This window comes from Pyricularia oryzae, chromosome 1 (genome assembly GCF_000002495.2).
Source record: "Pyricularia oryzae 70-15 chromosome 1, whole genome shotgun sequence".
Lineage (NCBI taxonomy): Eukaryota > Fungi > Ascomycota > Sordariomycetes > Magnaporthales > Pyriculariaceae > Pyricularia > Pyricularia oryzae.
In genome coordinates, this window is record NC_017844.1 from 781,370 (window position 1) to 796,983 (window position 15,614).

Here is a 15,614-nt window from a genome sequence, read left to right on the forward strand (position 1 = left end):
GTCCGTTTCCTTGGGAGTCATGGTGCAAACAACCGATGTTGTTTGCTGACCCCTCGATGATTTTCATGATATGCTAAAAAAGTGTGCACCTTGAGGGGAAAAAGCCTCGGTGGGTTACCAAGTCGAAACTTTGCCAAGTGTATGACAAAGTACAAAAGGCAGACTGAAAACGTTGCAAGTCGGGCACCGAATGGATTGAACCCACTCTCCCCAACTGTCTGTAGACACTGGGTGGTGTGGGGATGGTTCTGGTGCGGGATTTGGGGTTTGAGGGAAGATATGTAGCTTCGTGAAGACGCAGCTCCAGCGAGCTCCAATATGTTTCGGGGTGTAGACGGGGTGTGGTGGTACACCAAAGCAAGAAAGAGTAAAATAGAAAGAGGCGGCACAGTGGAACTCCGCATCATCTTCGCCTCATTTTCTCCTATCACCTCCGCACTCGGCGCAAGATAGGTGTTTCGTCTGATAAGCACGAGGGCAGCCCGGCATCCCAAACTTGATAAACACCATCAACTCAATTGCTTTCTTTATCGACCAAACTAGCGCGGGCACACAGCCAAATTATACTTTTTTTTCCCTTTTTTTCGCGCGCGACAAAGATGATGTTCTGGTTGGTAATCGCGTCTCTCGCGGTTGTGGTGCTTGCATTGGCAAGGCGACGAGAGACGAGAGAGGCACCCGCCCATCAAGTACGTGACACCAATCACAGTCCTCCTTTTTTTGCAGAGACCGGCCGAGGGACTGACGTGACCTGGTAGTTGGCGAGCGAAAAATATGGCAGAAAAGGGTCCAAGGGACGAGCAGATGTTACAGCCTCTGCGCCCCCGATAGAACCGCTGGCTGGCTTCGACTTGGAACAGACGAAACCGAAGGAATTCCGCCCCTTCAAGCCAATCTACCACATCACCATGGGTAAGTCACCATACCACACGCCACTTTCCCCATCGTCCCCTCTCACACCCCCATGCATTTTCTTGCCACAAAAAAAAAAAAAAAAAAAAATAGTTGTCTCATCATCCAACCGGCGAAAACCTCAAAACACCCCCCATGATGTAGGGCTGCAAGCCAGCAACCCGTCCAAATTGATCACCATGGATCAAGACTACGGCGAAAAGATGGAGTTTAGACGAAAGACCATCGCGTCGCACCCCGACACGGTCGTCGGCGCCGTGCAGCCCGACGGCCTGGCGCCCGCGCAGGAGCTGTACGCCTACCTGCTGGCCGAGTACCTGCCGACGCGGTACCCGAGCGTCTTCTCGCTCGAGGACGACGGCGCGACGCTGCGCAACCACGTCACCGGCTGCGTCTGCCCGACGGCGCCGCCGGCCGACGTCGAGCTGCTCCTGCGCACGCTGGGCGAGACGGTCGAGGATGACATCTTCGTCCTGGTGCGCACCCCCGGCGGCGAGCACCGGATGGTCGCGTTTGTGTGCTGCCATCCGGCCGGCTTCGATCCCGCGGCCAAGCTGGGCATGGTGCTTGCGGAGATTCACGGGCCGGTCCCGTCGTATGAGAAGATTGGCCCGAGTATGGAGAGGTTCTTTGCAAAGTTGCAGGTTGGGGAGGTGGTCAAGAGGTTGAATGTGAGTGGTCTTTATTGGTGGACGGGACTCGGGAGAAACGTGGTTTCCTTGGCGGCCTGGTCGACTGACGCAAAAGCCGACAGTGGGCAATCACCACCGAGTCGCAACTCTTCACCCCCAGCGCATATCATGTCCACGAGGGCGATGAGGTCCAAAAGGATGAGGAGGTTGACATTGAAAAGGTTGGTACAGGAAAGAGATTCGCTGGCGTCCCGAGAAAAGCACCCGCTTCCCGGCCCTGAGAAGCTGACACCCCTTGACATTTGTGCCAGACTCGACTCCGCGTCGAGTTGCAATCACTTTCTAGGCTTCCCAAGACCAAAGCGGTCATCTTCTCCTTCAAGTCATACCTCTACCCGGTAACAGATATCAAGGCAGAGGGCCTGGGTCCGGGACTGGCAGACGCCATCGAAGGTCTCAAGAAGGGCAACGCGCCGGGCATGTGGACTTATAAGGGCGCGGTGCGATGGGGGAAAGCTGTTTGCGAATACCTGCGGAGCTAGTGGACTACTTTGTTCGGGAGTATACAGGCTAGAACATTTCGCATAGCCAGCTCATGACGTCGTTTGTAACCGCGCAGGCCTGAATCCGCTCGATGGATTTTGCCTAGCAGCAAGACTAATGAAACATAGACAATTCTGCAGACTACAGTCCATCCTAATGTGGAATCTCCCCGTCCCACACGAAACCCTGCTCCCTACCCTCCAGCAAAGGCCTCAAGGCCATGCCATAATCTCCGCCGTTCGGCGTCCTCAGCAACGTATGGATGTGGAACTTTGCCGGCTCCCTGTTGGTGAGGAACACGCCCGAGTGGTGATCAAACTCGACGATGATGACGGGGCTCTGCACCCTATAATAAAACGGATCGTCGTCGCCGAACCCGCCGATCCAGCAAAAGTACGTCTCGCCAAACCACTCCCTCACCTGCGCCATGCGCAGCTCCCTCGCCCGCGCGGGCAGGTACAGCAGGAACTGCTCGACGATGGCGGCCACGAGATCCCGCTGCGCCGCCGACATGTCGGCCACGACGACGCCCTCGTAGGGAACGACGCGGTTGTCGCGATAGGCGCCGCAGAGGTGGCGCTGGTCGTCGTGGTTCCAGCGCCCGCGCGGCATGGCCGGGTCGCGGAGGAGCTTGTACACCTGGGCGGCCTGCTGCGTGTGCGGCGGCAGCGACTGCATCAGCTCGAGGCCGAGCTTTTCTTCTGCCTGCAGGATGCGGGTGCCGGCGTGGGCCCCGTCGTCGATCACGTTGGGCTCGGCGCCCGTGAACCACGGCGATATCACCACCTGCGTCCGGTGCAGCAGCACGTTGAGGCAGAGGTGGTGGCCGTAAAAGGAGAAGCCCCACGGCGAGGCGGTGGACGGCGTCCCGAACAGGACAAAGTTGTACGAGTGCTCGTTGCAGATGCGCGGGGCGCCCACCAGCTGCCCCAGGAAGCCGTTGATGCGCATGGCGCCCAGCGCCTTCTGGTAGCCCTCGGGGCTGAGCGTCGTCTCGAGCACGCGGAGGATGCCGTCGCGCAGCTCGGGCGTCAGCTCGTCCAGGCGGAGGCCCTTGTCGCTGAGGAGGAACTCGGGGTTGGACCAGGACCGCCACTCGGGCGAGTCGATGTGGTGGCTGGTGACGGCGGCCTGCTCCGGCGTCAGCTGCACCAGGACCGCTTCCGCGGCGGCGACAATCTCTTGGATCGGGATGCCTTCGTCCTGCGGCTTGAACAAGCCCGTGCGGACCGTGCCGTCGGAGGTGACGCCGCGGAAGGGCTCCTGGAAGAGGGCGCGCCAGTGCAGGTACAGCGCGTGGAGCCACGGTGGGTTGCCCCCCTGTATGAATTCTCTGGCGTATTCGTGCGCATCCTGCTTCTGCATCGTCGTGAAGCGAGGGTGGCTCAGGTCCGGGAGGAACTGGCGATAATCGCCCTTTTCGGTGCCGTTTGAGGCCATGTTTTGTTTGTGGCTATTTTTGCCCCCTTTTGTTCCCTAATTTCTCTATCTATTCGGTAGGGTCCTTAATAAACCGTTCGCTTTGCAGACAGTACAGACCTGCAAATGCGTTGTATATGGGTTCATCAACCCCCCACTGCCGAGACCAATCTTGGAGTGCAGGTGCATCAAATTCCATCCCATCAAAACTTACACACGCCTCCATCTTATGATGCGGGGTTGGCCCCGGCAGTTGGAGTTGCGATCTCGGAGTCGGCCGGATAACCCGCGACCCGCTGAAGATAATCGATCTTGGCAGGATGTGAACCCGTTTCATCCCACGCTACTGATCGATTTCACGAGGAAGAAAAAGAAAAATATTCCGGCATAGGTTGGTACGTACCTGGGACTCAATCACTAATTCCAAAGCGATCGTAGGCGACCACAGCACCCCGGGAATACCGATTTACAGGTTGCGTCATCACCCCTAGCGCTGAATCTGACCAAGGACCTTTCACCACCTCGCGTCCGAATAATCTGCCATGTTGAACTGCCTGTTGTGGCTTGATATTGTGGACTATTGCCATTTATCAGGCCGATGATATATAGCAAATATCAAGGACTCACAGTGCTCTGTACGACCCATACCCCAGCTTTCCCACCGGTTCCCGCATCTCCAAGCTGACACCTCGCGCTATCAAGCCTTGGGTCCGAGTTGATAACCTCACCAGTGTTCTCGAACTGGATAAAGCAGGCCGGGTCGTCGGATACTCTGTTCCACTCAATCTTCCACCACTCTTCAGGAACCGGACCAGGCTGTGGGTCGTCCTCGCACTTTTGGCTGCTAACCCAGTTTGCAAACCATGGATAGATACGGTATGCCTCCTTCTTTGCATTGGTACACAAGACCCATGGAATTGCTAGCGGTCCAAGAAGGCCCTGCACCTCCATAGAGCCATGCACGTGGCATTCTCCGGCTACCTCAAACCTGTCGCATCCGCGTGGATTCTGGTGCCGGGGATCGCCATGCCCATGCAGCCGAGAATAACAAAGAGCCCATCTCCTAGGTTCCCGGTCAGTAATTAAACTTGGAGACAAGCAGAAATCATTTCAGGAGCGCAACTTACCTGGCTGTAAAGGTCATATTTTCCATCCCGCTAAAGCCCTCCCTCGTTGTAAACACCCTCATGGTAAACGAGAATTATTCTCCTTTGAAGACCTGCCCCCGAATAACATTTTTTCCCAATCTCACTCAGACTTGCCGAGGTGAAACTGGGCTCGAGGATGGGTTTTGGCTTACATGCGAACTCTGCGGCGACATGGCCGACTCCGTGGCAGCCCCCGAAGCGGCCGCAATCATACCAATCTCGGCCTCTTCGTCAGCCTGGCGCATCTCGGGCGTGTTCGGCTCCTCAAAGTTCCCCATGAGGGTGTCATCAACGACACCGCCGCGACCACCACGGCGGACACCGGCAGCCCCAAACGTGACTATGGCGGGCTCGTTGCTCCCCTTGGGCGACTTCCTCTTGCTCCGCAGCAGCCACGGACACCACCGCAGCAGCAGGGGCCAGAGGATGGGCATGTTGGCGACGCAGACGGCGAGGCTGGACTCGCGAACGTACCAAAGTATGTACGTCGGGTCCCAGTCGGTGCTGAGGTCGAAGTACTTTGTCAGGATGGCGGCGGCGATGACCAGCAGCCCCGCCGAGAGCATGAAGAATAGCACGAGCTTGTGGCGCAGCGGCATGTTGATCCGGAAGGCGATGGGCAGCACCACGCAGACCATGAGTACGTCGGACGCGATGTTGAGGCTGCCCTCGGCCATTTGGTACGTCTCCAGCGTCGCGCAGTCCCGGGTCGGCGGTGGGAAGGCCCACAGGCCCGAAAACGGTCGGCAGTGGGTGAAAAAGGTCAGTTGCGAGGCCAGCCAGCACAGCGCGACGAATACCGCTAGCACTCGGACCAAGAGTTGGGTTTTGGTCCCCAGGGTAAGCCGCGTATAAAATACCAGCATGCAGGTTTTTAGGATGTAGAGCTCGTTTAGAAAGCATTGTTCCATAATCCTAATAGTCGGAAAAAAATATGTTGTAACGTGGTTCATCAGGACCCCGGACATATCAGGACCCCGGACATTTTTCAACCCAGTTTCATCCTTTATTTTCCACACGTGTTCTTTCCCCCAACAGTAATGGAATCATCAAATTGCGAAGCGCGAATCATTCTTGCTCTAAATGAGCTCCGATCAAGCAAAAAGAAAAGCATACGAAAGGTTGCATTAATATATAATGTCCCAAAATCGACACTACACGACAGAATAAACGGCATCGCTTCTTTGGCCAATCGTCGGCCAGGCAACCAAAAGCTAACGGAAAGGGAAGAGGAAGTAATTGTCCAGTATATACTGGACCTGGATTCCCGAGGGTTTCCAGCCCAGATCGCTGATGTGGCCGCAATGGCCGATCATCTTCTCGCTGCGCGGGACGCGCGACCGGTCGGCAAGCAATGGGCTTATCGCTTCGTACAACGACGCACAGAATTAAAAACGCGTTTTTCTCGCGCTTACGATTTCCAAAGAGCTCTTTGCGAAGATCCTGACGCGTTAAACGCGTGGTTTCAATTGGTGGCCAATATGAGGGCCAAATATGGCATCCAAGACTGCGACATGTACAACTTCGACGAAACCGGCTTTATGATGGGCCAGATTTGCGCTGGAATGGTCGTAACTGGGTCCGAAAGACGCGGAAGAAGGAAAAAAGTACAGCCTGGCAATCGAGAATGGGCGACTGCAATTTGTTGCATCAGTGGCGACGGTTACGATATACCCCCGTATATCATCGTCAAAGGCTTTTACCATTTGTCCAATTGGTATACAGAAGGCGGTCTTCCGGACACGTGGCGCCTCAAACCCACCGTTAATGGATGGACCGACAACGAGACTGGCCTCGACTGGGTTCAGCATTTCGACAACCATACAAAATCGCGGACAAAAGGCGTATATCGGATGTTAGTGCTCGATGGGCACGGCAGTCATCGATCCCCTGAATTCGAGGGCTATTGCAAAGATCACAATATTATTCCACTTTACCTGCCTGCTCATTCATCTCATTTAACCCAGCCACTTGATGTCGGAGTGTTTAACGTCCTTAAGCGGGCGTACGGTCAAAAAATTAACGACTTTATCCGGGCCCACATCACTAACATCAGCAAAGTCGACTTCTTTTTGGCTTTTGCAGCGGCTTACAAAAAGTCAATGACAAAAGAAAATATGGCCGGGGGTTTTCGAGGGGCGGGAATTATCCCCCATAGCCCGGAAATGGTCATATCTAAGCTGGATGTTAGGCTACGGACGCCGCCACCTAAAGAGCTTGATTTTTCCAGCACCGAAACCTGGGTCTCTCAAACACCGCACAACCCGACAGAAGCCGTTAATCAATCTACCCTTGTTAAAAGTCGAATCAACTGTCATCAGGGAAGCTCGCCAACGCCTATTTTTAATGCTGTAAAGCAGCTAGCAAAAGGGTTGGAGTCGATTGCTCATCGAACCACACTTTTGGAAGCGGAGAACCACAGCCTTCGGAAGGCCAACGAAGCGCTTAGCAAGCGGCGCAGGGCTCAAAAAACACGTATCCGCGAAGGAGGGTCATTTACCATACAAGAGGGTCAGAATTTGCTTCAATCAAATGGTGCCGATGGTCTAATATACGAAAAGAAAGATGAAAATGGGGAGGGGAGTAGTGCGCAGCCGGCGACTAAACGACGTTGCGGCAACTGCGGTAAACCTGGACATAATGCACGCACCTGTCAGGAGGATGCAGAAATGTCTGATGTACATATATCCGATTGCATTGAGGTAAATTGAACAACGCTGGCGTTGCAATTGAAATTGGAAGTAGTATTGTGCAGGAAAAGTGTCCGGGGTCCTGATATGTCCGGGGTCCTGATGAACCACGTTATAAAGAGATTAGAAGCTGCATCTACGTTTGTTGCTTGGAGCTTTTATCGTCTGCGTGAGTAAAACCAATCCAGAAAAAAGAGCCAGTGCTGCTTACAGGACAACTTTGGATCCCCTAATACGGACTTGGATATCTTCCCCGGTCAGAGGACCAGCGGCGTCTACCGGCCATGGAAGCGAGCCGCCATCTTCCATAATTATGTCAACTCTCTCCCGTACACAAAATTTTCAGTATGGGCGCACGGACCATGCTGTTAACGTTTGCGCGGGACTTCCGCCTGTAGCCCTAACAGGCGCGCACACACGAAAAACTCTTCAACCTGTCGCCCTAAGCACCGTCACTACACGGAACGCCTTTCCTCGCAACACCCATGTATAATCGACAGATCTCCCCTTTGACGAGTTTTCCACTGATCGCGGTGAAGGAAGAGTCCGATCGGCGGCTCGGCGCGCCACCCGCATAGAGGCGCACAAGACAAGGCCCAATCTCGCGATGCGAGCCAGCGTGGCACAAAAAAACTTTGCCAGCCGGAAAGGCAGGCGTCCTTCCCCGGAAGGCTAGACAATACGGTTTAAAAGAAAGGGAAATTAGGCTGAGAACCACCCGACGGTTCTTCGAATCGACAGGGCACCCTCTCACCCCCTCACACCTTCTGGGATTGCCTGCAGCGAGGAGGTAGTGCCGTTACGGGGGTTGGTTAGTTGTACGTGGACCGGAAGCACTGTGCCGGCGCGGCAGTCTCCAAAGGGTCCCGACAGCAAGACGTGGTCGGCCCATTGCTGGAGACGGCTTTGGGTAACGGGAAGCAAGAAACGTGGGCACGGCCTTGGTTCGCACCCTTGGTACACCCCGTGGACGGTGGGCCGTGGTGGAATAGTGTGACTGAGGCGCCCCATGCTTCTCACTCGCACTGGGAATCTGCGCCGGGTCTGGAGGACGGGAAGAACTCGATTGCATTCATGTCCACATTGTGGCGCTGGGCTAGCCCAGGAACCAACGGGGGACTAAGCTGTGGATGGACATGTACGGGGTGTCGCCGGCTTTTCGAAGCTTTCTACTCGCACTAGGGACGTACACCGGGGCAGATGATGTCGTCGGCATGTTAGGCGGAAGAGACGCTATTTTAGCCGGAGAGGACGGATGCGCGCGTCGGTTTACCAAGAGGCCTTTTTGTGGATGCGGTAGGCTTAAGGTGCAAACCTTGTATTTACGTGGCAGGCTGGGTATCCAGCGACTAGGAGGGCTCTAGCTGGCCTGTCCGTTAAAGGGTCTGGTCCAACCCTGTGACTATAGTTTACTGTAGGAAATGCAAGGATGAGGACCGGCCACGGCGATTTCAAAGCCTACCATGACCGTTTCAACCACCAGGATGCAAACACCTCGTGTGCCTGGTGCTGGAAGCGGACCTCCCCTGAACACCCGGTGCACTGCCGCTTTTCGCGGGCGGTGTGGAGAAACTGGCCGTGGCCTGACAACGACCGGCCGGTCGGGCCGCCAGACCGCGCCCAACGCCGCAAATTCTTCCAGACAAGCCTCGGGCAACCGACAAGCTTTCAGGCGTTTTCGATAGCCACCAACTACTTCAGCGCCCGCCCCAGAGCGGCCCGCCAGCGCCCCGCGCCCCCACGAAGGCCCCTTTACGCCTAGGGACACCGATCGTAAACGACTCGAACTCTGACGAGGAATAGACTTACTGCCTTTTCACCCACACTTCACGGCACAAGCCGTCAGACGAACCCTCCGTGCACCTTAGGCACGGGGTCGCGTCAGTGAACTAACCCCCTAAGCAGGACCGGGCCCGAACCCGGTCAGGCACGATCCGCCTCTGCCCTCCTTGTTTTCCCCCTGTGTAAATAAAGAAGATAGAACGCGCGCCGAGATACCCCTCGGGAGGTTGCTAACGGCCGGCTAACAAGCCGGGCCGAGCCCGGCGTTAACTAATACTACTACTACTACTACTACTACTACAAGGTTAGATGCGGATTTTGAGCCCATCATGTTGCGTTTTAAGTCGAGTGGCAACTGATAAGGCGCCTTGCGCTTTCTCTTTGGTGCGACATTCCTCTGAGAAATTGTACTCGCGGTATCCACGGAAGCGGTTGCTTCCGCTGCATTATCCAAAGGTCTATCATCTTTGACAACAGCGCCAGATAGATTTGCGACAGGCTTGGAGGAATGAAGCTTACTATTGGTTGGTCCACGCCGCGCTGATGGCAGGGCTGTGCGCTCTACGATGTCAACTGGTGTTAGAGTTGTCCGCGAGATACATATTTTTTTTAAAGAAATACGGCTCCATACTGGCGAGCAGAAGGTTCTGCTGAAGTCCATCGGGCTGGGACATAGTTCTCCAACTCGAAAAGCTGCCAATGAAAGAACTTTGATCAAACTAAGTACAAGCCTGACAATGGCTGCTATGAGGAAAAAGCAGTTAGGATAATATAGATTGATTGGCAGTTATTAGATGCTTGGGATTTTAAATATTTTTTGTCATTTCCAACCTGCAACGCATCCATAAATTTCCCGATTCTTGAACATTATTCCAGGAACCAGGCCACCAAAAGAAATGCGCTACTATGAGTCAACCTCTCTAAAGACTGCGCCCAAACTGTTGGGAATGATAACGGAAAACAGAAATTTCATTTTTGGCTCGCATTTTATATATAAAAGAAACCAGAAACGGCAACGTAATTTCGGGGAGGCCGAGGATAAACACTCGGGAACATGTCCGGCCTCCCCCTGGGATCTTTTTGGGACCAATTAGCCGCGAAAGTCAAAACCGGGTCTTAAAGCCGTTCAGCCATATTAGATTATTGGTGGTTGCCTTTGTTTGTCATGGTTCGCCAACGCGGCTGTGCAAAGGTTGAATTTCCTGTAAAAGGTATCGCAGCGCTGGGGTATAAATTGCGTTAAAACTGGTCATATTTTATAGCGCATTACCAAAGCAGGTTCTTTCGCCCATTTATTTAATGCAAAAATGTGCCAAGAGAAAATACCCCTGAAACATTGCATAACCTGTTTTTGTTAACCTACACCGCATTCGCAAAGCAAGGAGGGCGAAGAATTTTGCCAAGTGCAAATCGAGAGCAACATATCCAAGTTGGGTGCCGGGATGCTCCGTGGAGGTGAAGGCCAGGAGGAACGAGCCCGTCAAAAGATTCCCGCAGAAAAATCAGCATTAAATTCACCCCTGATTCTTCAACCACATTAATAATGATATCGATAATCCGTAAGGATATTAAGACAAGGATTCCAAACAAGCTGCATCGTATTACAGCCTCGCACCGGTTAATTAATGTGCCTTCTTTTTTGATCGTGGCCGACCAATCGCTTCCACAAAAATCAAATAGGCCTGTTTCGAAGCTGATTTCAATTTTAAATGGCGTGCGCCCGATTTCTATGTGTAGTGAACGAACGCAGTAAATATTGCCGCTGCCGATTGGAATTGGATGGGGCATAGCTTGAGGGAGAACCGGATGGTATTTAGTATGCAGGGGTAAATAAATATTGCTGCCTGTCACCCCAGTGGATTAATTAGCCTACCTGTCGCTGAAAGCCGGTATGACAAACTTGGAAGCATAGCAGCCTTTTGGCCCGGCCAGATTTGGAAGTGGACAAATTAGTTTAACTCGTCGTTTGTTTCCATTTGGACTGTAGTAAAGAACTGTAGCAAGGTGTTTGATGATGGATGCAAGTCAGCCCTCCAGAAGAGGTTGTCTGTATTACTTTCAGGTAACGTTGCGTACCCCCTGTTCGGCACCCCCCCTGTTCGGCACCCTGAAAATCTAACAACGAAATGCCTACTTTTATAAGCTGATTTAAATATAAAATTATCAACGGACAAAAATACAATCGTTTTCACGCTTCTCCGGTTCATTAACCTCTTCTTCATCAGCTAAAGGTTCCAAATTTTCTATATCCTTTTCCTGCAATCCAATAATGTTCTGTTTGTTAACCAAAAGCTCGTTTGGATCCGGAACCACCCTCCTCCTTTTAACCGGCCGTATTGCCTCCAGTTGTGCTTCCAATAAGCTGATTTTTTGCTGGGCGCTAGCCAAAAGGGTATCTTTGGCTTCGAAGCTTTTTTGGACTTTTGCAAATAAAAGACGTGAAGTAGCGTTGGTTTTGTTGGATTGGGAAAGTTTTTGCAGTTGAAGTCGGATATCTCGGGTCGTTTTAGGGGTTTTCCAAATAAGTAAAGACGGGTCGTTAATTTTTTGGGCTGGGCTTTCCGGTGTTTTATCCCTTTGCAAACCGTTGTTTTTATCTTTTATAACGTTGGCGTTGCTATTTTCTAACAAAAAAGGGCTTAAAAGTGGTTTAACCAAGTTTACCGGCCATAACCCCGTTGTACGCCAACCAGATTGAATGGTTTTTGCTATAAATGCTTTTAATCTGGCCTTTCGATAACAAAGTAGGAAATTTCGTTTTCCAATAACTGTTGAACAGCAAAATTGGCTAACAAATCCAAGTTGACGTCGATAAGCTTCTTTTAACGGCCCAAAAACCGATAGATCCAATGGTTGAAGAACGTGTGACGAATGAGGGGGTAAATATAGGAGTTGAATATTATTTTGCAAGCAAAGAAGCATAAATTCGTCCGTTATATGTGATCCATGGCCATCCAAAACTAATAACCGCTTTTCAGGGGTTAAAGGTTGGGTATACGGAATAAACACCTTTTTTAACCATTCGATAGCCGTTTGGTTATTTGTCCACCCGTTTTCGGTTGCATGAAATTGCCAATTATCGAAAGGGCTTAAATCCGTGGGAAACCATTGTTGTTGTACGTTTTTTCCCTTAAATATAACGAGGGGAGGGAGGGCAACGCCCGTAGCCGATATACATTCGATTATAGTCGTCCAACCACGCGTTCCGGGCTCTTTTCGTTGCAACGGCCGGATCCCGTTAAGCCCTAATACTAGGCCATTAGATCCTTTGCCTTCCATTATACCGGTTTCGTCCATATTCCAACGGTTTTCCGGTTTAATAGCGTTAATAACCGGGTTCGTAATATAAAGCCACCAAGATTTAATTACCTCCGTAGTAGCGCCATTAACCCGGGCGTTATCTATTCGACGGGGCCTTTGGGTTTTAAGGATTGGATAACGAGCCAGAAAACGAGTTATCCAACGTTTTCCAAGGCCTTTTGTCTCTCCGGCGGCTTGAAGAATTCGTTCGGCAAAAAAGCGTAATTCTTGATGCGTTGGCGGAAGCCCTAAAGCTGTTTGGGTAAGTACCCAATCAGCCAAATGCTTTTCCTGTTCCGTGGAAAGCCTTTGAAAAGGGCTTTGTGCTTTTTTATAAGGTTGAGAACCTTTAAGTCGACTTTGAAGTGTAGACCTAGGTATTCCCCATTTTCGGGAGGTTTTTGCAATTGGATTGCCATTATTGACGTCGTTAATTGCAGATATAAGCTGTTTTTCAGTATATTGCTTCATTGGAAAATGGAGAATTAAAATCAGAAAAAAGTAAATCCAAAAGTGACAGATTCATCGAGATATTTATAATAGAAGTTGGAGGATAAAAATAAAAGTGTTGTTATTTTTGGGTGCCGAACAGGGGGGGTGCCGAACAGGGGGTACGCAACGTTACATAGTTCGACACAACTGTCATAATTCGTTTTTTAGAACCAGCGGCTCTTTCTATCCATGCGTATGAGCGAGGGCACCGTCAACCTTTCCACTATTGCCCGAAACACGCCCGCGCTGCCCGACAGCCTCCAGGCGGGCGAGCGATGTCTTTTTCTCCGGAGAAAGTACGGTGATCGATCGACACCCCCGTATGTTTCAGGTTGGTAACCTGGTGAATTATTTGGCGCATGTCGCTCGTCCTCCGGAATCGATCGTAGCGTCGTCTCGAAATCTTCCACCCAAGTATTGAATTTTTCACTAACCTGGTGGCGCTCGTCTTGCCCACGCATTCGTTGGTCACCTGGCAAACCCAGCGCCATGAGACTAAAGGCCAGATATTGACCGAATGCTGTGCACAAGTGGGAATGGCTCGGATGGGCCAAGACTTTAGCATCCGGCTTTGCAAGGTGATAGAAAAATGTCTCGGGCTCGCACCAGTCGATTTTGAGAAACACAATCGCCTCGCCGGTCGTTAAGAGACCATATTCGAGTTGTTACGGAGTGGCGTGCCTGGGCGACTGCCAACCGTGACTAGCTCCACCTCACGTGACAAGGCGCCAGGGTGAGTTTGTTATTTGTTCGCTTAGGCGCGTGTACGCGATTGGCACTGCGTGCCTTTCTTCTTCCTTTACACTTAGCTTTAGATCTTCGAATAGAATCGCCCCTATATTGCAGCCTTGTCTCTCTGGGATCGCTTTCGTGACATTATCTAAAGCTCAACCAATCAGCTACCGGGAACGGTATAATAATATTCACGATACCGAAGAAAAAACACGAACGCCTATAAGGCACGATACCGAAAAAGAAACACGAACGCCTATAAGGCACGATACCGAAATGGCCAAGAACGACGCCGAACGGCAGCCGACCGCCCAGTTGGGAAGGCAAGAGGTCGAATCTGACCACGGTCGCCCCGAGACAGGTCCCCCCCGCGCAGAGCGCCAGCGTCAGCAGCCTACGGTACGAACACGGGCCCAGCGTCGCCCGTCGACCCGGGAGCGCGTGGGAAATACTGTGACGGTTAGGGGGGAGGACGAGACCACCGATTCCCGAGAAGACACCGACGAACCCGTTCGGTTAGATGATTGGGACCAGCGAGTTTTACCATCAATAGATATTGATGGGCCGACACGCAAAACCAACGAGGCTCCTCTTTCCGAGGAAGAACACCAGATGATAGTAGACGAATTGGAAGATCGCATTGCCCATATGCAGGACCAAATCGATTTACTAAACAACACCAAGCAAGAAAACGAGGCCACCATTTCGCGCCTGCTCCGCGAAGCCCGTTCCCGACGAGAAACTACCGCGATTAGTATTGGTACCGGTTCCGGTGGTTCGCACCACAAATCCCGCGTAAAGGATCCTCCGACATTCTCAAATAACCCCGACAAAGACGAGGTTACTTTCGAGGTTTGGCACCGCCGGATTGAGAACAAGTTGTTGCTCGACGGAGCGCATTATCCCACCGATGCAGATAAGCGCGCCTACGTCGAGTCCCGTCTCGGAGGTGACGCCGCCGACACCTTGCTCCCTTACCTCAACGATACCCATCCCGATCAGATCACCACGTACGACGGTATAATGGGCCATTTGCGCGAGGAATACAAGGATACCAAACTCGAGGATACAGCGCGGGACGAATTGGACAAGCTGATTATGTCGACGAAGGACAAGTTTATGATTTTCAAGAACAAATTCGTCAAACTGGCAGGTCAGAGCGGCCTTCCGAAGCGAAGCTGGAAGCGGGAATTGCACCGCCGCCTGCCTACCAACTTGCGAGTCGCAATGGTTATATACCACCAGGATACCAACGTCTCGTTTGACGCCTACGTCCGTACGGCCGATGGCATCTCCTATGACCTCACCAAAGCCTACGCCTCGCGGACCGAAGATAAGAATAAGACCAAGACCACCTCGATTAAGAAGACCACAGGAGGGCCTGTTATTCCACGTGCTGGAGGACCAGCCCGGACCACCGGAGGCGCTGTTGACGAGGGACAGAAGGGCAAACTGAGTGTGGAGGAGATGCGTGGACTTATCCGGACAGGCAAATGTTTCCAATGCCGTGAACCGGGCCACATTAGCAGGAACTGCCCCAACGGTGACACCGGTCGCCCCACCATTTCCGAGGACCGAGTTAACCAAATTATTGCAAGCTACCATGGAAAGGGTACCGATATGTTTGGAGAAGACGTCGTCATGTCGGAAAACTGATTGCCCTGGGAAAATTGGACTCCCTCCCAGGGAAGGTGTGGCCAACCACCGAGATGTGCGAATTGAGAGAAAAAATCGCTGCAAAGCAAAGGCTGCTGGAAGAGCCGATACCCTACGATTTCTTACGTAGATATCTAGGCGGCGACCCCATGCTTATAGCGGCCAGCATTTCCCTAAATGGACTCAATTATAACACTCGTGCCTTGATTGACACCGGAGCAAATGGGTACGTTTTTATCAGCAAACAACTTGCTCGGCGACTGTACACAACGTTGAAAGCCCCTAAGATTGTCGGCTTCCACCCCCAA

General features: G+C 52.3%; 5 protein-coding genes across 5 annotated transcripts; 1 reads left to right on the forward strand and 4 right to left on the reverse strand.

Annotated features, from left to right (window-relative positions):
* The first annotated feature begins 532 nt into the window (after positions 1–532).
* Positions 533–2,130, forward strand: MGG_02168 (uncharacterized protein). The gene is made up of 5 exons (XM_003708889.1): positions 533–689; positions 759–912; positions 1,057–1,583; positions 1,667–1,765; positions 1,856–2,130. Exons 1-5 carry the CDS (start codon positions 600–602, stop codon positions 2,084–2,086), a joined length of 1,101 nt encoding a protein of 366 aa, XP_003708937.1. The 5' UTR covers positions 533–599; the 3' UTR covers positions 2,087–2,130.
* On the reverse strand, positions 2,051–3,703 carry MGG_02169 (uncharacterized protein). The gene has a single exon (XM_003708890.1). It carries the CDS (start codon positions 3,525–3,527, stop codon positions 2,241–2,243), a length of 1,287 nt encoding a protein of 428 aa, XP_003708938.1. The 5' UTR covers positions 3,528–3,703; the 3' UTR covers positions 2,051–2,240.
* Positions 3,704–3,733: 30 nt separating this feature from the next.
* On the reverse strand, positions 3,734–5,520 carry MGG_13732 (uncharacterized protein; the record flags this gene model as incomplete). The annotated part of the gene is made up of 3 exons (XM_003708891.1): positions 3,734–3,817; positions 4,134–4,514; positions 4,807–5,520. 3 exons carry the CDS (start codon positions 5,518–5,520, stop codon positions 3,734–3,736), a joined length of 1,179 nt encoding a protein of 392 aa, XP_003708939.1.
* A 2,246-nt stretch (positions 5,521–7,766) lies between these two features.
* MGG_16045 (uncharacterized protein) lies at positions 7,767–8,391 on the reverse strand. The gene has a single exon (XM_003708892.1). The coding sequence runs from the start codon at positions 8,353–8,355 to the stop codon at positions 8,095–8,097; it is 261 nt and encodes an 86-aa protein (XP_003708940.1). The 5' UTR covers positions 8,356–8,391; the 3' UTR covers positions 7,767–8,094.
* A 1,898-nt stretch (positions 8,392–10,289) lies between these two features.
* On the reverse strand, positions 10,290–10,616 carry MGG_16046 (uncharacterized protein; the record flags this gene model as incomplete). The annotated part of the gene is made up of 2 exons (XM_003708893.1): positions 10,290–10,348; positions 10,490–10,616. Coding segments are annotated over 2 exons (186 nt in total), but the record flags the coding sequence as incomplete, so codon positions are not given.
* Positions 10,617–15,614: the final 4,998 nt, after the last annotated feature.